Here is a 20933-nt window from a genome sequence, read left to right on the forward strand (position 1 = left end):
CATGGCCGCTGAGCCTGCGCGTCTGGAGCCTGTGCTCCACAACGGGAGGGGCCACAACAGTGAGAAGCCTGCGTACCGCAAAAAAAAAAAAAAAAAAAAAAAACTTGGCAACATTTATTGAACCCTAATGGTGACCAGAGATAAGTATCTGGTGTAACCACTGGAGCCTTTAAATTCAGTCTGTTACACCTACCAGATCCAAACCTTGCTAATCCCTGTCCATTTCTTTACAATCACTTACATCCTTTCTAGTCCCCCTCACGGCTGGTCTTTTCATACTTCACATGTTAGGGCAGTTTTGATTCGCCCTTTCTTCCAATCAACCTACATTTTATCTATTTAACAAATATTACCAAACACATGCTGATGCTATACAGGCTACAAAAGAAATTTAAGCCACTGTTAATCCTGATCTCTCTCAGGGCAACTGCAAATCCTGACACAACATCTTAGAGAGACCCACAGAGGCCAAGTCTTATGCTTCTCCCTGGGATGAAATCCTCAGCGAAGTCTGTCGTTGCAGGGGCAGATTGAAGTTTGTAGAATGACGGGGTAGGGGGGAGAAGAACCCCCAGTGACCCCGTGTTCAACGGATTCAAGTGTGGAGACGACCAAGACAGACCGGTCAATGAGGTGTACTCGGAAGTACTGTCAGTTTGGAGGCATACTGGCCCCTCATCATTTCACCTGCCATCAACTTACACGTCTCTATCCAGCCATGTTTCTCTCTTACCTGCCTCTTCCTGCCTCTTCTTTTCTTTTCTACTATCTATTGTAGCAGTTGTAAAGTAGAGCACATGGAAACCACAGCAACTTCTGGAAGAACTCAGCATGCCAGGCGAACCTGAGCCGAGTTCTGCCCAGAAAGAAAATGCTCGCGCTTCAGATCTCAGAGATGAATGACAGACTCTCCCTGGGACCTCGCCATCTGTGGGTCCCCTTAACGAGGCCCACAACTCTCTAAGTGGTTGTTTGTAAACTCTGACTGGGAATTGATTTGAATTTTTTTATTGGAGTGTAGTTGACTTACATTGTTGTGTTAATTTCTGCTATACAGCAAAGTGATTCAGTTATACACACACATTCTTTTTCATATTCTTTTCCAATAGTTCCCTGTGCTCTACAGTAGGACCTTGTTGTTTATCCATCCTATATGTACTAGTTTGCATCTGCTAATCCCAAACTCCCAATCCTTCCCTCCCCCGCTCCTTGGCAACCACAAGTCTGATCTCTATGTCTGCATGTCTGTTTCTGTTTCGTAGGTAAGTTCATTAGTGTCATATTTTAGATCCCACATGTAAGTGATAAGGAATTGATTTGAATTTGCTTATGAATGTGCTGTATCTTTGCTACTGGGGCCCCCTTTGAGACTTCATTGCTCATTGATAAAATAGAGGTAGTAGTACTGAGAGGACTTCTCCAAGGACAAAATCAGATAATGCATCTAAGGCTTCCCTAAGCCTTCTAACACAGACTTCCAGTTAATAAATAACAGTTATCATCATTAGATTTTTATTCTTTTCCAATGTATTCAAACTAACAAATCAACAGGCACTCACAGCCACATACCTTCACCACGGCAATGCTCTTTCCACGCTCTCAAGCAGGCAGTAATCCCCACCATTTCAACTCGAAATTTCACTGGGCTACTTTTACATGATTTCAAAAAATCTTCTAGGTTCTTTATTCCAGAGTTTAAATTCTCTTTCATTTCCTCCTCAATAGAAAAGGACAGAACATTCCATTTTTTCTCTTCTTTTTCTTCTTCCTTGGCAAACAGCCTCTCCTTATTCTCTCTAGTAATTTTTTCAGCCTTGGTCTCCTGCCCCAAAAAAGAAGGAAACATGTCATAAAACAAGTTGGAAATAGTCCAAGATGCCATTGCATGAATGAGACAATAGTTTTAAGTGTATATTGATTATTTTGAACGTCATCCCACTCTTGACAAGGCACAATCTTCATTTCAGTGTCTGTTTCTTAACACTGAAGCCTCTGTGAATTGAAATCTTTGGACAATCCAACTTAATGACTATAACGCCTCTGTGCAGATAATTTTTCTAGATTTCTAAGTGGTGTAGGTTATAAATTGAAGAGTAACTGTAATACAATCAGAAACACCAGGACCCTGGTTTTTCTGTCTCCTGATCTCTCGGGAATTGGTTTTCCTCTTTCATTCCCCATGGTCACCTCTCTACCCCAACTTGTGCTTCTAGATATTTCTTCCACAAAGCCTTGCTCAACTCTCCCAGCCTGAGTACGTATTCCTCCCCTGCCCGGACGTCTCTCTATCAAATGCTCGTCACACGCAATGCAGTTGTGATTTTCCTTGTCATGAGACAGGAATGTGCAATAGTTGTCGGTGTGTCCCAAGCACAGCACAAGTTCATCCTCTTTTATGGGTGAATGAGGAAGGGGCAGGTAGGAAGGAACATCATAAATAAACCGGTTTGCTCTGTCTAGACAAGCATTTCCAAACCAACTTACACACAATATAGACCCACTTCTACTACACTTTTACCTACTTATTAATGTGCAAAGAAAATTAGAGAACTGTTGTATCCATAAGAGAACACTGACAAACCTTCCATTATTCTGCTTAGTCATGAAACTCATATCTAAACTTTGCCTTTAATGAAGTCAATTTTCATTGTCATCACTTTCTCAGTATTTAATTTGAATCAGTGGAGCTTCTCCAATGTTTCAACTTCCCAAATGTACTGTCCTGTCCTGGGATAACTCGGCATGGTTCTGTCTCAGTTAGGACAAGAACAAGCCCTGGCTCTTTGCCAGGTACAATGTGTTTGTTTTAGCTTGAAGTGTTGCTGGAAGAGCACATTTACACTGTGCTGAGGTTGTTTAATCTCCACGAGATAATTTACTGAATTTCCAATAATGTAGAAGATAAAAAAAACATGAAACTTTTTTCAGTCTTTATACCTTACACTAGGTAATCAGAATTTTTGCCAACTTTCTACTTTATAACCTCTCTCGAAAAAAAAAAAACTATATAAAAGAAGCTTTTCAGTAAATAAAAAAGGAATAGTTGTAATTGGATGGTCTCACTAAAGATCAAATTGGCTGTGAAAATAAAAAGGAGGTTGTCACCGTGAGGAGAAAAACAAAGACCACCAAGCTGGGCCTGAGGTGGCTTGTTGACTATTAAAGCAAAAGTCCTCATGTCTGCTCAAATATTTTTTTAACTTTAGGTATAACTGAAAAATTGTAGGATATTGAAAGTGTACATCACGGTGGCTTGATATACATGTACATTGTGGAAGGGTTCTCCCCACTGAGTTAATTAACCCACTCATCAACTCACATATTTATCTTTTGGGGGAGGAGGGAGGGGAGAATATTTAAAATCTACTCTCTTAGCAAATTCAATGATATGATGTAGGGTTATCCACTCTAGTCACCATGTTTCTCCTCTCTGTTTCTATGAGTTTGACCTTTTTTTTCTTTTGGATTCCACGTGTAAGTTACACCACACAGTATCTGCCTTGTCTGTCTGACCTACATCACTTAGCACCTCTAGGATCAACCGCGCTGTCACAAATGGCAGAATTTCCTCCTTGTAACTGAATAATATTCCAATATATATACAGACCACGTCTTCTTTATCCATTCATCCCTTGCTGGATGCTTACATTGTTTCCGTATCTTGGCTGCTGTGAATAATACTGTAATGAACATGGGACTGCAGAGATCTCTTCTACATCCTGTTTTCTTTTCTTGGATAAATACCAGAAATGGGAATGCAGGACTATACAGTAGTTTTATTTTTAATATTTGGAGGAAATATACCATTTTCCATAGTGGCTGCACCAATTTACATTTCCACCAACAGTGCACAAGGGCTCCCTTTTCTCCACATCCTGGCCAACACTTGTTGTTTCTTGCCCTTTTAATGATGGCCATTCTGACAGGTGTGAGTCGATATCTCATTGTGGTTTTGATTTGATTTCCCCTATGACTAGTGACGTTGAGCATCTTCTCATGTGCCTGTTAGCCATCTGCATGTCTTCTTTGGAAAAATATCCATTTAGTTACTCTGCCTACTTTTTAATCAGATTGTTCTATTTTTTGCTATTGAGTTGTATGAGTTTTTTGTATATTTTAAATAGTAACCCCTTATCAAATATATGATTTGCAAATATTTTCTCCCATTTTGTAGTTAGTTGCCTATTCATTTCTTTGATGGTTTCCTCTGCTACGAAGAATCTTCTTAGTTTGATACAATCTCACTTGTCAATTTTTGCTTTTGTTACCTTTGCCATTGGTGTCAAATCCAAAAAATCATCACCAAGACCAATGTTAAGGAGCTTATGGCTTATGTTTTCTTCTAGGACTTTTACAGTTTCAGGTCTTGAAGTCTTTGATCCATCTTGAGTTAATTCTTGTGTATAGTATAAGATAGGGTTCCAAGCCTCGTTTTTTTGCATGTAGCTGTCCAGGTTTCCCAACACCATTTATTGAAGAGGCTGTCTTTTCTCCATTGTATATTCTTACCTCCTTTGTCATAAATTAATTGACCATACACGCTTGAGTTTATTTCTGGGCTCTCTATTCTGTTCCATTGACCCATGTACCTGTTTTTATGCCAATACCATACTGTTTTGATTACTATAACTTTGTAATATAGCTTGAAATCAGAGAGTGTGATGCCTGTAGATTTGTTCTTTTTCCTGAAGATTGTTTTGGCTATTCAGGGTGTTTTATGGCTCCATACAAATTTTAGGATTGTTTGTTCTATTTCTGTGGAAAATGTCATTGGAATTTTGATAGGGATTGCATTAAATCTATAGATTGCACTGGGCAGTGAGGACATTTTAACAATATTCTTTCTTCCAATCCATGAGCGCAGAATATCTTTCCATTTATTTGTATCCTCTTCAATTTCTTTCATCACTGTCTTGTAGTTTTCAATGTACTGTAACCTCCTTGGTTAAATTTATTCCTAGGTATTTTATTCTCTTTGATGCAATTGTAATTGGGATTGTTTTCTTCATTTCTGCTCCTGATAGTTCATCATTAGTGTATAGAAACACAACAGATTTTTGTATATTGATTTTGTATCCTGTGACTTTACTGAATTCATTTATTAGTTCTGACAGTTTTTTGGTGGGGTTTTTATATAATATAATGTCATCTGCAAACAGGCAGTGTTACTTCTTCCTTTCCAATGTAGATGCCTTTTATTTCTTTTACTTGCCTAACTGCTCTGGCTAAAACTTCCAGTCCTATGTTGAATATAAGTGGTGAGACTGGCATCCTTGTCTTGTTCCTGATCTTAGAGAAAAAGCTTTCAGGTTTTCAGCTTTATCATTATATAATGACCTTCTATCTCCCTTATTACAGTCTTTGTATTAAAGTCTATTTTCTATGGTATAAGTACAGCTACCCCTGCTTTCTTTTGGTTTCCATTTGCATGGAGTATCTTTCCCATCCCTTTACTTTTCTAAAAACGTAGCATGGAAAGCAACTATCAAAGGGATTGAACAAATAACAATAAAGGACAATGAAAAGTAAAAAAAAATTTGATAGAATGAATATAACCTACCTGTATCTTTTTGCTCTTGGGTTCACAGAAATTCTTCCTTGGCTTGATAGCTTGAGGTACAACCAATTTTGAAGAGACTGATTCTAATGACTTCCCATAAAATTGTTGAAAAAGATGATACTTTTGCACAGATCTAAGATGAAGAGGATCTCTAGATTTTTCTGGAAAAGAAAAAGCTTAAAATGCAACACTACTACATATTTTCAACAGCATTCTCACTAATCCTTCACACCATCCCACACTCACGTGCACTTTTCTTTTCAGTTTGGAACAGTAACTTAGGCTGATGACTTTTGTTAAAGAAGGAATCTTGAATCACACCATCTCTTGTCCACAGAATGATTCCTTACTTTATTTAAAGGATGCAAGGGACAAAACACCCTTTTATTGTACACCTCTCAAAGCAAATATCAAGATGCTACAAAGAATGACAGATTCTGGGCATTACTTCTGTTTTGTGCCCTGTGAATGAAGTTAAGAAGGGGGGGAAGGTAGGGCTTCCCTGGTGGCACAGTGGTTAAGAATCCACTGCCAATGCAGGGGACATGGGTTCAAGCCCTGGTCTGGGAAGATCCCACATGCTGCGGAGCAACTAAGCCCGTGCACCACAACTACTGAGCCTGCGCTCTAGAGCCTGCGAGTCACAACTACTGAGCCCACGTGCCACAGCTACTGAAGCCCACACTCTGCAACAAGAGAAGCCACCACAGTGAGAAGCCTGTGCACCACAACGAAGAGTAGCCCCCGCTCGCCACAACTAGAGAAAGCCCGCTCGCAGCAACAAAGGCCCAATGCAGCCAAAAATATAAATTAATTAATTAATTAAAAAAAAAAGAAGGGGAAGGTTAAGGCCAAATCAGGAAGATGTCCATCTAGGGTATCACGGCTTCTTGTATCACTTGACAGAAAAATCCTTACTCCAGACCATGGCCACAGAGCCAAGAACTTGGCAGCTCAGAAAGACTCACTGTGGAAAACTCCAATGACATAGGAAATCCCAACACTGAACGTATGACTTACTCCCATCCCCAGAGAAAACTACAGCACTCACTTCAAGGGATTGTTAAGCAGGCTGATTTTTCTATATCTGTATCTACATATGTAAATCAAACGGCTCCCAAGGATGTTAATGATTGATCTAAAAACTCCCTTGTATTTTTCAGTATATTAGTAGTTGTTTCTAACAGCAGGCTGGGAAGTGTTCCGTGGGAACATGCTTACTAGGTCCACTCTGAGATTCTTCTGAAGGTAAGTTCTGTCCACTGAAAGCAGGGTGGGGGTGAGCATGGGGTAGACAAAAGAAGACAAGGGATGAGCCGGGGAAAAGGGTCCCTAAGTCAGTCTCGGCTAACTTGCTCTCAGTGGTGCCACAGCCTCCATCCCGAGCGTGAAGGTGGGTAAACTGCTGCCCTTGTTATGGGTGACGTGAAAGCAGCTGCTACTGCTTGCAAGCCTACAGCCTCAGTATTTCTGCCATCAGGGAGCACACAGGTGTCTTAAACTATAAACTGTCTTGGTTTAAAACAGCTGCTAACTTTTGTGGGACAAATGCCACCTCTGTGCACTTGCTCCTAAGACAGCTGTGTGCCCCTGTACACATGACGGTCAGCAAAGTGGGGCTCTTTCCTCACCCTCTTTACTGACATATATCTACGTACCTTGTACATTATTGTTATTCAAGAAATAGAATAATTTTTCATTGTAACATAAAAGGCAGAAAGTGAAAGAGATTTTAAGGTATTTCACCAGAATCGCAGAACTCACCATCAAACTGACCCTTTGTCCTGTCATAATCATCACTAAGGGGTCTGTGGGAATGCCAGTGCACAAGCTCATCAAATTCTTTCTGCTTGACCAGTGAAGTTACAATAGGATCATCGCTATGAGATGAAAAGAAACATAGGCACATTTTAAACTGCGTGCCTCCAAATATAGCACAGCATAGATCTCATTTAAAAAAATTTTTTTTTAAAAATCATAGCCACTTTTCCTCTTTCCGAGATATAATGTGGGTGATAGAATCCAAAGAGCAGTTTAATGGGGCTTCAGAACCCAGAATCCACCCCATATCTCGTGCCATGGACATCAACAAATATTCATCCACTCATTCATTAATTACAAACACACAGCTGGAATGATTTTACTCTAAGGTTAAAACTATGTTGATTTTTAAGCTAGTTAGGATCACAAGACATTGGTAAATTTGAAACTAAGCTCATTATGTGTTACAAACACAGGTTACATCTAATATAACCTCTTTATAAATAATCTGTCCAACTTTGTAAAAGCTCTAATGAGTCATTCATCCATTCCACCCAGGGGCTCCCATACCTCGTTAGGAAAGGCAAATCTTTCAAAATGTCCCCGGCAAACTTATCAACCACCTGACATGACACTGGAATAAAACCCAAATTAGCCATCTTTTCCTTGGAGGTATCTGTAAAAAAGTAGTAAGACAAGGTCAAATGTGAAACTTTCATACAGCAATGTTACATATCATTTTCTAAAATTTCACATTTAAAAAAATATCATGTTTCATTGATCTTATTTATTTACGTTAATCAATTCTAGCCCTTCCCATAAAGCTATTTTCCACATTAAAACATTCTGGAACACGGCAGAATATAAAGAAATAGGCAGCAATTAGGCATGTAGGTAGGTAGATAGAAGGATAGATAGACGGATGGATGGATGGATGGATGAAGAGATACACTGACAGACAGAAAAACGCCTATGTTTCCTATTTCAAATGTTTGTTCCTTTTCTTATTTCCTATTATGAGACAAGGAATTTAAATATGGAAGTCTCACTCAGAAATCTCATATATGCTTTTATAAAAATAAAAAAGAAGTAGGGGGAAAATACAGATGTCAATGAAATTATGTTATATCATTAGTCTTCTCTTACATCCTCCTTGATGTTATGCCCATGTACACCTACATATGATAGATGGATATCACACGTCACATATTGATCGTATATACAACAGCTGGCTAACAAATGCCCCTTTATCCAGTGTCTGGTTCATAATTCTAGGTGAGCTGCAATTGCCCTGCTCGGTATTTCCTTGACGTCCACCGTTCCTGTGTTTGCCTGAAACCTTCCTACGAGTCCCTACAACTCTCCCTGAGCACTTTCTTCTTGCAGCCTTGGGCGCAGCCAGAGTCCTAAGGATTTCATGCCCCCCGAGACTTGACGAAACTCACAAGGTAAATACCCCAGCTACCTTGCTCTTTGGGTAAGACATCTCCAAAGTGGTTTGCACACAGTTCTAGGATTCCCACCCAGTAAAACTTACCTGTAGTTGCCCACGTGGAAACCTACGCAATAACACAGCCTGCACCGACTGTGTTTTCTTCCTGGTATTACCTAAGCACTCCCTTATTGGATCTTCCTGGGAACAATAAACTCCTTGCTCTCAAGCGTCTTTGTCTGGTGGAACTCATTCTGACATAATGAAAGGGGATATATACCCTTCCCCTGTACTCTGAAAAATACACTTGTATCAATACATCCCCAACCCCCCTTAGCATTCTTCTTTTTTTTTTTTTAATTTTAACATCTTTATTGGGGTATAATTGCTTTACAATGGTGTGTTAGTTTGCTTTATAACAAAGTGAATCAGTTATACATATACATCCCTTAGCTTTCTTTGTCACTTTCCATCTGGGGTCATTTTATTCTGCCTGAAATTCATGATATAGAAATGTCTCCAGTGACGACAGGATGATGGATAAATCAGCGTTTGTATTTTGAAAAATGTCCAAGCTACTCATTTTTTAAAACTGTATTTTAAGAATAACATATGATTTCATTATGTTCTGACTTCTATAATGATATTTGGGGAAGTCTATTATTAGAGACTAATTTTTATTCCTTTGTAGGTAACTCTGGTCCTTTTAAGATATTTATTTTTTACATTCTCTAATCCCACTGCATTGTGCCTAGTGTGTATATTTGTACGTGTGCGTGTGCATGTGCATACGTTTGCTTTGTCCCGCTCGGGACTCATCATATACCCTGAGTGCGCAAATCCCTGTCTTTCATCGTCCAGGCAAACGCCAGCCACGGTCTCGTCAAATATGGCCCAATCTACACTGGCTTGGCCTCTCCTTCCAAATCTCCAAATGAACGAAAGATTAGACGGCTTCATTCTGTCTTCCATGTCTTTTAACATGTATTTTATCATTTTTTATCTCTATTTCTTTTGTTTGTTTTCCGGTTCTTTTAAAATTTCTCCAGCTTGAGATATAACTGACATATAACCCTGTGTAAATTTTAAGGTATGTAATGTGTTCATCACTATTGTACCTGTAGTTCTTTTGATCTATTTCTAGCTCACAAATTCTCTCTTTAGCCAAATCCAATCAGCTTTTGAACCTATCCATTGACAGTCTTTTCATTTCTACAACTTTGAATATTTTAAAATGTGAAGATGTTTTCTATCATTTTGTTTTTCACGTTTCAAATTTCATATTTTATTTCTTCAAGCATTTTTAAACATACATATAGTATATTCTACTTGTGACAATTAGAAAATCTGAAATACTTAAGAGTTCTCGTTTTGCAGCTTACTGTTTGTCCGGGGGCTTATTTCTCTGCTGTTTATAAATTTGCATGTGCACTCGTATGCGGCAGAGAAGCCCTGTAAAATCAGGGTATATGAGGATGTTCCTCTACAGAGAACACGCCAGATTCCTTTGATCGCTTGAAGGTTATTTTCCAGCTTAGAGTTGTCTTGACTCTGCTGACTGAGTACACTGAAACCCAGATTCTTAGGAGGGCAGACCTACAATTAGAAATTCTCAGAGTGACCCAGAGATCAGTCTCTCCCTTCATGTTTGGCTCCTGGAATTTCCCTCCTATTGTTTTGAGCTTACTTACGATTTTGTAAAAAGGTGTTTGGTGTCTCTTATCTAACTTTTCCATCATTACGCACAAGAGATTTTTCACTTGATCTACACTTCAGATTGATAGAAATGGAAGTCACTGGCTTTCTTAAAAATTGGCAACAACGTTAGTTACAAGGAAAACATATCACTGTTCAAAATTATACTCAAAGGATTATCTCCCCAAGGATATGACAGTATAGGTCATTTTAAATGCATAGTACCCGAAAATTATTTATACTTGCAACATTTAGTTACTGGTGCTTTCAAAACATTTTCAGAGGAACGATGCTTTTATTTCAAATTAATTTAGAGATTTATTACCTTTGATTGGTGATGGATCCTTTTTAAGAAAAGGAAATTGTTCTGTTCTCAGAGGAAATGGCTTTCCAACATCAAACTTTGTGACCAACTTTGATACAGTATCCCAGAGATGTGCATAATCTTTCATAATGCCATTTCCCAAATTCAAATGTAGCCCTACATGAGTTCAAAGTAGTAAACACTGAAAGTCATTCACACATACACAGAAGCACACATTTTAACTAAATTCACAGAGCTCTGAAATGCTTATCAAACAGTGAAATTTTCTGTGAGTGCCACACGGAACCTAGAGCCAAACGGTCCCTAGTGTTGACTGTGGGGCTGGAGACTTTAAAGTTTATCCTGTTTCCCTATTTGATAACTATTAACATTATAACTGCCTTAACTAACAATAACAGATGGTGAATATCTAACTATTCTTCAAGGTAACAAAAAATGTTATGTCACACATAATTTTATAATCAATAAAACAGAATAAAACTATGATTTTTCAAAAATGAGAAAGTTTGTAGAGGATTGCTAAATTTATTTGTAGCTAACTCATTCTAACACTTGCAATATGTAGGAACCAAATCTTAGAGGTCAAAGAAGCTTCAATAATGCTCAATCAGTTTTAGTTCTCTTAAAATGTCTTTTATTTTTCTTTGACTACGAATAAACAGCAGAAGATTTCTTCTAATAAAATTATTCAAAGAAAGAAAAATTAATTATATACAACAAATATATAAATCAGCTTTATCTTTGGAAAAACTTAAAATTCCCTAAATATCTAATAGTAGTACATGATTACATTAATTAGAGTAAATATTCTGAAAAATGTTCTGTGTATATTTAACTGAAAAATTCACCTGTTACAATTATCTAGAAATGCCAAGTTCCCAAAGATGTATTTTTTCCAAAAATACTTGTGGAGTAATATTAAGTTAAAAATATTTTTAAATACAACATTCACTCTGATTGCAACTAAGTAAAACTTATATACACGCATAAATAAATATCTGAAAGAAAATGACTGCTATATGTTGCAAGTATAGGAAAATAATTTTGAAGCTTTAAATCCTTTATAATGTTTATCTCTGGGTAAAGGCATAATTATTATAAGATACTAGGGTGGTACCTTGAACACTTTCATTTTCATAGTAAAATGCTATATTCTTCAATAAAAGCTCATCACTTAAGTCGGAAAGGTGAGTTAAATCCAGATTCCAAAATTCAAAAACGTCTATATTACTTAGGATGAAGTATTCACACCACTTTTTCTGAAATTGGAAATAAAAACCAAGTTAGTGACAATTTTTACATTAGCAAGAACCTAGAAGACTTCAAACATCTCAATAATCCAACTGAAAGGCAAGTGGGCTGGGCTCTTCCATTCTTACGGACGTGAGCCCTTCCAGGCTGGGTCATAATGAATGTGTCACACCTTGAAAGATTTAAAGTTAAAAGAAAATCAGGCTGACCAAGAATGATTCAGCATAGTCCTTATTCCCAGTCACAGAAATCCGTACTTGACTCTTACAACTTTTCTCCCACAGATACGGGACTAGAGAAATACTTCTGCTCTCAAATGTGCCTCTGTTCTTTCCTCAGGGTTTAATGCTTCCAATGTTACTTTTAGGTCAAAACAGAATTTAAAAAAAGAGCATTTGATTGTTTAGGGGATCCTTCACAAAGATCCCCATCCACCTACATCCCTGGGCAGCTGTGTTCCCGCCTCTCACGGGCAGAACGTCTTCAGCGGCAGCACTGAGCTCAGAACAGGGCAGCTGCGACTCAAGCAACCGCAGCGCACAAACCTGGTCATCCCTTGAGTCGGCGTTCGAGTTTGGGGAGCTGGGTTGAGAGGGAAAAACGGAGGCTTCTCTGCTGCACACACGATAACACACCCAGGCTCTCCAAACGTGAATAACCTCTTTATCTATATGGATGTGGAACTTTAACAGCGTTATCCAATAGAAGTGGGACGCAGGCAAGCTGCATACGTTACCTTAAACTTCCATATGTTTCTTAAACTTTTTTCACATTAAAAAAAAAAAGCTGAAATTCATTTTATTTTATTCAACCCAACATACCCAAAATATTGTCATTTCAATGTGTAATCAATATAAAAATATTCACAGAATAGTTTACATGCTTTTCACACGAAGGTTATGAAATCTGATGTCTCTTTTAGACTTAGGCACGTTTCAAGTGCCTAATACCCAAGTGTGGCGATCGGCTCCTACCCTGGATGGCCCAGCTCTAACCAGGTGACTGAGGATGGCTGTATAGGGTTCCTGATGAAGTCACAGGTATCAAAGAATCAGGAACCCGGTACCTAGGGTGGAGTTTTACCTACAAATAAAACACGAACGAGCTCTCTTCAGGGCCATAAAGCTGTGGTCCTCAAACTGCTGCAAAACCTCCCCTGGAAAGATTATTAAAGAGAAGACAGGGCTTCCCTCGTGGCGCAGTGGTTGGGAGTCCACCTGCCGATGCAGGGGACGCGGGTTCGTGCCCCGGTCCGGGAAGAGCCCACATGCCGCGGAGTGGCTGGGCCCGTGAGCCATGGCCACTGGGCCTGTGCGTCCGGAGCCTGTGCTCTGCAATGGGAGAGGCCACAACAGTGAGAGGCCTGCGTACTGCAAAAAAAAAAAAGAAGAAAAAAGAAAAAAAAAAAAGAGAAGACAGCTTGCTAGGCAGCATCCCCAGAGGCTGATCCAGTAGGTCTGGGGGGAGCCCAAGAAACTGCATTTCTAACCTGTTCTTAGGATGCTATTGGTCAGGGGGCTGTACTTGGGGTACCACTGCCATGTAAGGGCTGTCCCCACCCCCGGGCCACAGAGCCTTTCCCATAACACCACTGAGTAAACAGAAATATGCGAAAACAGGACACCAAAGCTTCCTCACTGGAGCCACTTCATCTGAGAGGTACCTCCATGTCATCCCCAAGTGTCAAGATTTGAGCCAACATGAAACTCTCTCTTCCACGTCCCGAGCTACCTTCCCCAGAAGCCTGAGGATATGCCCTTCACTGTGAACATTTCAGAGGCTGAAATTACGTTATGAACTTAGGCTTCTAGCTCCCAGGTGCTACCAAAGTGAAGCATGGAGAATGGTGAAGACAGATCAAGGGGGGGCTCTCCCAGGTGACAGTCAGCCCTCCCCACGTCGGGAGAGGAGAAGATGAGGAAGGGCACAGACTGGGAAGCTGGGCAGAGATGAAGGTGGACCTCGGCTTGGTCACTTATTAGCTGTGCTAATGGGCCCCGCAGCCCTTCTGAGCCCAAGTTTTCGTTAGTAAAATGAGGACAGAGGAGGAGTGATGTGTCTGAGTGAGGCAACAGAGGTCAAGGACACGCACAGAATAAACGGTAGGCCCTCCCACCACATCCAGCAGTCCACGCCATCCTAATTAAAGGTGATGTCTTCTACCAGCCAAAGCCACAAGGAATGTCCTGCAGGGCCATCTTAGAACATTCCGTAAGGCAGAAAGATTTTGTAATGTTCTTTTCAACTCGTGCTCACTGTACATAAGAAATTGTTTATAAAACTCTCTATAAATGAAAAGTATACATTCAGAGCATTCCTTTAAATCTGTAAATCAACACCACAGTTAACACATTCATACTATTCAATAGTTGAGCACATGTAATTCAACCTCAATAAAGTTGACCAAAAATTAAGTATTTCTCAGAAATAAAATTACAGCAGAGCACAATATTATCGATGCTATAATGTGTTATTTCAGGATCTGACATGCTGTATCAATAGGCTCAGTGTATTAAACTGGCATGACTTATATTAAAATGTCTAAAGTGAATTAAATGGGAACTAGGAATAGAGTCTTCATAAACCTTTTAATTAGCCACAGTCTGCCTCTGCCTGACAGAACCAAAAACGCCTAGAGCAAAGCTCCCCAGTGGGACCTGGGACACAGGAGAATGCTTTCACTCGAGCGTCAGCAACCCCCATGATACTGTGTCCACCACCTCACAAAACCGTTGAAAACTTCTGTCAGAGCAGTTGTGAATGTTCACAAGTATGACCCAGGTACGCATCGACGGGCTTGTCTGCACCTGAGCTGCAGCTGCTGACCCGACACCTCTGTCAGCTGTTACAGTAAATACAGTCTATGCACCACCAGCAGAACTAGTCCAACCCATCACTTCTCAGTCACCCTCAGGTCAATCCCCTCCAGGGTCTGCACTGCATCCCCCCAGCCAGACCCCAACAGGGGCGTTTACACAGGGGTCGCCTCGTCTCAGTTGGAAGAGGGTGCCCTCCGCTCAAGATGCGGCCCCAGGGGGACAGGGCTCTCCTGTGTTCTGCTCAGGCCACAGACCCAGCCCCTAGGACGGAGACTGGCTGCTCGCTGGCTTCCACTGGGTCCCCTGGAGCTCATGTCTACCAAAGACAGCCCTGAGACGCTGAGGGACTTGCCACGACATTTCCCACTCATCTCGCCTGCCTTCTGAGGACCCTCAAGCCCAGAGGCCCACCTCCGCACCCTCATCAGCCAGCGGGACTCACCCGGGGCCTGAGGACCTCAGATGCCCTCCCACCCCTGGCAGCACAGGGGCCACATCTCCATCCTTCGTGCCCGGACCCCAACTGCATTTTCTAGACCAGTCCTCTGGCACACGCGGCCCCAGGTCGCGTGTGGCCTCGGTGAGGCCACCGTCTCCCAGTCTCCATGCTGCCGACACGTCCTCTCTGTCACAGAGCCCGAAACCTCAGGGCGGACTCCATCACGCTGCCCACCCCACGCAGGGGACCCTTCACTTATTCTCCAACGGGGTCCCATCCTCACTCATGGACACTCTATGGGAAGGGGGAGGGAGGCGCAGTGGGGGCAGAAGAAGACAGTTGTCTTTTCAATAATATTTGTTACACATGGATCAATGTACAGCAAGTCCCCTACATACGAACGAGTTCTATTCCAAGAGCTTGTTTGTCAGTCCAATTTGTTCGTAAGTCCAACAAAGTTAGCCTAGGTACCCAACTAACACAGTCGGCTATATAGTATGTACTGTCATAGATTTATAATACTTTTCACACAAAGAATACATAAAAAACAAACACAGGATAGTAAAGTGCACAAAAGCACAACCACTTGTAGAGGAACCATGCCCAGGACAATGCATGCCAGACACATGAACTAACTTACGCGACTGGATGTGCGAACACACGTTCACATCTTTGAAAGTGCGAAACGTGAAGGGAACTTACTGTATTATTATTTTAAAAGCCAGGAATTTGGCTTTTGTTTTTCCAATCCCCAAAGTAAGGGCACCTGCCAGTCTAGCCAGAGGCCAGGCTTATGAGGGAGAGGTAGTGCAGAAAAGCGGTTTTCACAGACGTTCTTCACCTGATAGAATTCGGGGAGTCCATGAACTTGGGTCAGAAAATTACATTTTTATTTTTGCTAACCTGTGGCAAACTTTGTATTTTCTTCCATTGCAAACCCAGACAAAATACCGTCCCTCCCAGGCAGTAGCTGGGATTGGGCACCAGTAGGGATCACAGATGTTTTCATTATAAGCACTGCAAACATATCGAGATATTGCTGACACTCACCATCCATTGAAAGTACGGTATTTATCTGATTATCTAATGTAGTAACAAAGAAGCACATGTGTTACTATATCATAAACGATACGGTTATAATATTTTGATAACAGTATTTCACCATAACTGATTTCCCTCAGAACCTTATTTGAGGCATTTATATTATTCTGGGCCACAGCATTCGTCAGATAGCCACAGGGGCCCCAGAACAAAAAGGCTAAGAAGCCCTGAAGAATTCCTTTTTGTGTGGTTCTGACACACCTGTCTGCTGAGGACGGAAAAGTGAGGAAGAGGGGACCACAGTGCAGACTGCGGCCTTTCCCGATGAACAAGCACCTCCCCTGCCACCTGGCTCCATGCATGGCTTGACCACAGGATGGAGAAGAGGGGGTGTCCTCGTCACTTCCGATCTATCCTCCTCCCCCGGCCCAAAAGCCTGCCGCCATCCGTCTGCTCCGTCTGGAAGCCCCTCCTGACCACGCTCCTAGGTCCCCCACGTACCCAAATAGCGATGACTTTCCTGCCTGGCGCAGCTTCACCAGCACCACAGATAACTTCAGCCTCCAAGAAGACGATACCATCGACACTTCTCGAATGTCTTGTATCCAGTGATCCCCCTCACCCCTCTGACCCAGGTCACATTCTCCCCAACATACCCATGCCTGCCATCACCAGGACCTGCTCTCCGTCCTTGCCTTGCTTTGGGCTCCCCCATGAAGCAGACCCCGAGCCTCAACTTTATGGAAAAGCACTAATTTGTGACTGCTCTCAAGAGGCGCCCGTGAGGGGATGCAGAAGTGAGACGGGAAAGAAAAGAAAACCAGGAAGGACCATGTTTTCCAACCCACGACCCCTGTGGACAACCAGAGCTTAATTCCACTGGGGAATTCTGAGAGCGTAGAGCACGTTTCAGGGCTACCTGCCCCGACGTGTAAGGAAGCTGGGGTCTCCTGCACCCAGCCCTCACCTGCCGTCGGTGGGGCATTACACCCCAGCATTTCAGACCCAGAAGATCAAACCTTCAGGCAGAGAATGGCAGGCATTTACAGTAAGATGGGAAGTAAGGGAGAGGGAGAGACGGGCCAGGGAACGACAGTCTGTCTGCCTGCCAAGCCCCGAAGAGGGGCTCCTCACGCCCACCGCCGGCCCATCCTTCCAGCCCTGTGTAATGGCCATCACACTCCTTCACTGATCACACCAGGTCCCCCAGGTCAGCAGCCCCTCTGCTCTCCCCCTGCACGATAGGGTCCTTGTAGCTTGTCTCTGGTGCTTTGTTTCCTAGCCCAGCATTTGCACCACCCCCTTGCAAAGATACGGAAACCTCTTTCCTGTCTTCTTTTCCATAAAATGGTACAAATCCACCAAGGGCGTCCGCCCCGCCTAAACTCTCTTGTTCCTTTCTGTACATATCATGCCATCAGCTGGCTTCCTTGTGCCTGCGGCCATGTGGTTAGGACCCACCGGACACGGAAACGTATATGATAACACATACGGGTGCCACTATAATTCTTCTGTCAAATATGTCAAGGGAAGCCTCCAAAGTACCAGGCAGGACAGGGTGGTATGTCCCTCTCAGTAGAGCTCACTCTTCCCCGCCTCCAGTAAATATCTCCCACATATTTCACTGTTCTTAAACTTCCGGGCCTGCTTCCTCGCCATGACTTTGAGCACATGACTTTGTCTCTACTTCACAGAGGAAATTCACACCAGCAAGCAGGAAATTCACACCAGCAAGCAGGAACAGACCCCACAACCTCCGTCACGGCCAATCTGTACCATTCTTTCTTCACTCTCTCCTGTAAGAACGGCCATACCCCTCCCTCCATAAAAGGGCATCCTCCGCATGCCCCCCTCACCTGACTCTCCCTGTATTTTCATCCTATCCTCTCTTAGTTTCCATGATCAGCATTTAGACATGCTCCATCTGTCATATTAAAAGCACTCTTTATTTTTTATTTTATATTGGAGTACAGTGGATTTACTCTGTTGTGTTAGTTTCAGGTGTACAGCAAAGTGATTCACTTATACATATAAGTGTATACATATAAAAGAGTATCCACTCTTTTTTAGATTCTTTTCCTGTATACATCTTTACAGAATACCAGGTAGAGTTCTCTGTGCTACACAGAGGTCCTTACTAGTTATCTCTTTTATATAGAGTAGTGTGTATATGTCAATCCCAATCTCCCAATTTATCCCTCCCCCCTTACACACCCTGGTAACCATAGGATTGTATTCTATGTCTGTGAGTCTGTTTCTGTTTTGTAAATAAGTTCATTTGTATCATCTTTTTAGATTCCACATATAAGTGATATCATATGGTATTTGTCTCTCTCTGTCTGACTTACTTCACTCAGTATGACAATCTCTAGGTCCATCCACGTTGCTGCAAATAACATTATTTCATTCATTTTTAGGGCCGAGTAATATTCCATTGTACATATGTGCCACATCTTCTTTATCCATTCCTCTGTTGATGGATATTTACGTTGATTCTACGTCTTGGCTGTTGTGAATAGTGCTGCAAAGCACTCTCCATTGACCCAGGTGCCAGCTCTGCCCTTTGCCGTTCCCTTATTCTCAGCCTCTTACACAGAAAGTTCTCTCCACCGTTATGTTTTCCCTCCCACTCACCTCTGAATCACTGACACTGACTTTCCTCCCACCACTCTGCTCACCTGCCTCTTGATTCCCAGCAGCAGTGAGCCCTGTGCCCTCAAACCCAGCGGACTGTGCTCAGTCCTTAACCCCCTACAGCTCTCGACACACCTGATCCTATTAGCCACGCCCACATTTGGAGACACGGTTCCCGTCTCTCAGAGCCATCCGTTCCCCTCTCTCCTCTCCATCCATTTCAGCAGTTCCTTCCCAGCACCTCAGCCTATGTGGGACCACTGCACGATGGACTTTCTCGGGTCTCTGCCCCGGGCCCTCTTATCATCTCTCTCCCAACATAATTTCGTCCACTACATGAACATCCGTGGGCTGATGACTCCCAATCTTTACGTCCAACGCATCCCACTCTGCGGAGCTCCAAACCAGTATTTACACAGCTCACCTGGTACCTCCATCTGGGTATGTCCTTGGACCCTCAAACGCACTCTTTCCAAAACTGAACACACAGCGGCCTCCACCAGCGTCCCGTGGACCATGGCACCCTCCCCTCCCCCTGGAGGCTCAAGAGGAGACTGTCCCCCCCGACTCTTCCCTGCCCCCGCCGCTCACTCACTAAACCTGTCAACTCCACACCTCAAATCATGATCGACTGCCCACTGCTGTCCAGCCCTCTGCCCATGCCCTTGTCCCCAACATCAGCACCACTTACAGGCACGGAGGTGACAGTCACCTAACTGGCTTCCCGAGTCCACGTGTCACCTCTCTGATGCACCCTCTGCGCTGCACCTGAGACACCTGTTTTGAAATGAAAGCGCCACTGACCTAGAGACCATCCAGCTGCCTCTCGCTGTGCTTGGCATCAGGTTACGTCTCCACCCTCCTAACAGCACCTGAAGGGGCCACAGGGTCTGCCTCCGACCCGTCCCTTCCACTTTGTCCCTTTCCTGTGTTCTTTCTAGTCCAGGGACACTCGGTCACGCCATCCTCGGCACGATCACACAGGCTGCTTTACCTCCTAGAACCTGGTGTGCAGCCTCCCTCCAACCTGCTAACTCCTACACATAGACTTGGGTTACTTAACTTCTCTTCACTTCTTAAGAGAAGTCATCCTTTTCAGACTGAGTTCAGTCTTTTTAGTATCAGATTCTAAAGCGTCCTGCAGTTTCTATCCTGCAGGAGTAGTTTTAAAAATTCCTTATCTGTCTCTCCCTGCAAAATGTAGCTCTATGAAAGTGCTGGGCGGGGTGGGTGAACACCTTCTTTTCCTGTGATCCACACGATGCACGTGCATTAAATAAATATTTGTGGACCGGCTTCCTAACTGATTGGTTCTAAAACACTTTCCTTGGACATTCTGACTATAAGTATCAAGATCCTTAAAAAATGTCCATTCAAATTGATCCACTAGGGCTTCCCTGGTGGCGCAGTGGTTGAGAGTCCAGCTGCTGATGTGGGGGGGACGGGTTCGTGCCCCGGTCTGGGAAGATGCCACATGCCGCGGAGCGGCTGGGCCCGTGAGCCATGGCTGCTGGGCCTGCGCGTCTGGAGCCTGTGCTCCGCAACGGGAGAGGCCACAACAGTGAGAGGCCCGCGTACCGCAAAAAAATAATAATAATAAAAAAATAAAAATAAACTAATCAAGAGTATACTTACCATTGTTAAGAAAGTCTGAATGTCCTTAATCCAGCGGGAAGTGATGAATCTGGTACATGCTCTTTGGGAAAGAGGTAAGTGGAGGAGAAATGCCACGCTGAGACAGTGCAGTCTACACCAATCTGTCACCCCCTCCAGGGTGGGGCAGTTCGTCTCCACCTGCATCAAATAAAGAAGGTGGGTCAGAGGACCGTGGCCAGGACACCACCTGATGCCTGGGCACCTCAGAGAAGGTGCAGCTGCACCACGTGGGCAGGAACCACACGCTCTTACGCTGTTCGCTCTGCATTTTTGCAAAAGTTCTCTTCTTCACATAACACACACGTTGGGTAAGAGAGACA

At 42.8% G+C, this 20933-nt stretch overlaps 1 protein-coding gene across 1 annotated transcript in view; it reads right to left on the bottom strand.

Annotated features, from left to right (window-relative positions):
- The window catches only part of LOC307189570 (putative ATP-dependent RNA helicase DDX60), a 113364-nt gene that overhangs the window by 84179 nt on the left and 8252 nt on the right, over window positions 1–20933 (bottom strand). Inside the window, exons 6-12 of the mRNA XM_079927755.1 lie at window positions 20593–20751; window positions 11891–12032; window positions 10774–10929; window positions 7892–7997; window positions 7325–7440; window positions 5561–5721; window positions 1570–1822 (exon numbers count right to left, since the gene is read on the bottom strand). Of these exons, the coding sequence (XP_079783881.1) occupies window positions 1570–1822; window positions 5561–5721; window positions 7325–7440; window positions 7892–7997; window positions 10774–10929; window positions 11891–12032; window positions 20593–20751 (1093 nt within the window). The remainder of the gene's footprint in view (window positions 1–1569; window positions 1823–5560; window positions 5722–7324; window positions 7441–7891; window positions 7998–10773; window positions 10930–11890; window positions 12033–20592; window positions 20752–20933) is intronic.

The sequence above is a fragment of the Stenella coeruleoalba genome (genome assembly GCF_951394435.1).
Source record: "Stenella coeruleoalba genome assembly, chromosome: 7".
NCBI lineage: Eukaryota > Metazoa > Chordata > Mammalia > Artiodactyla > Delphinidae > Stenella > Stenella coeruleoalba.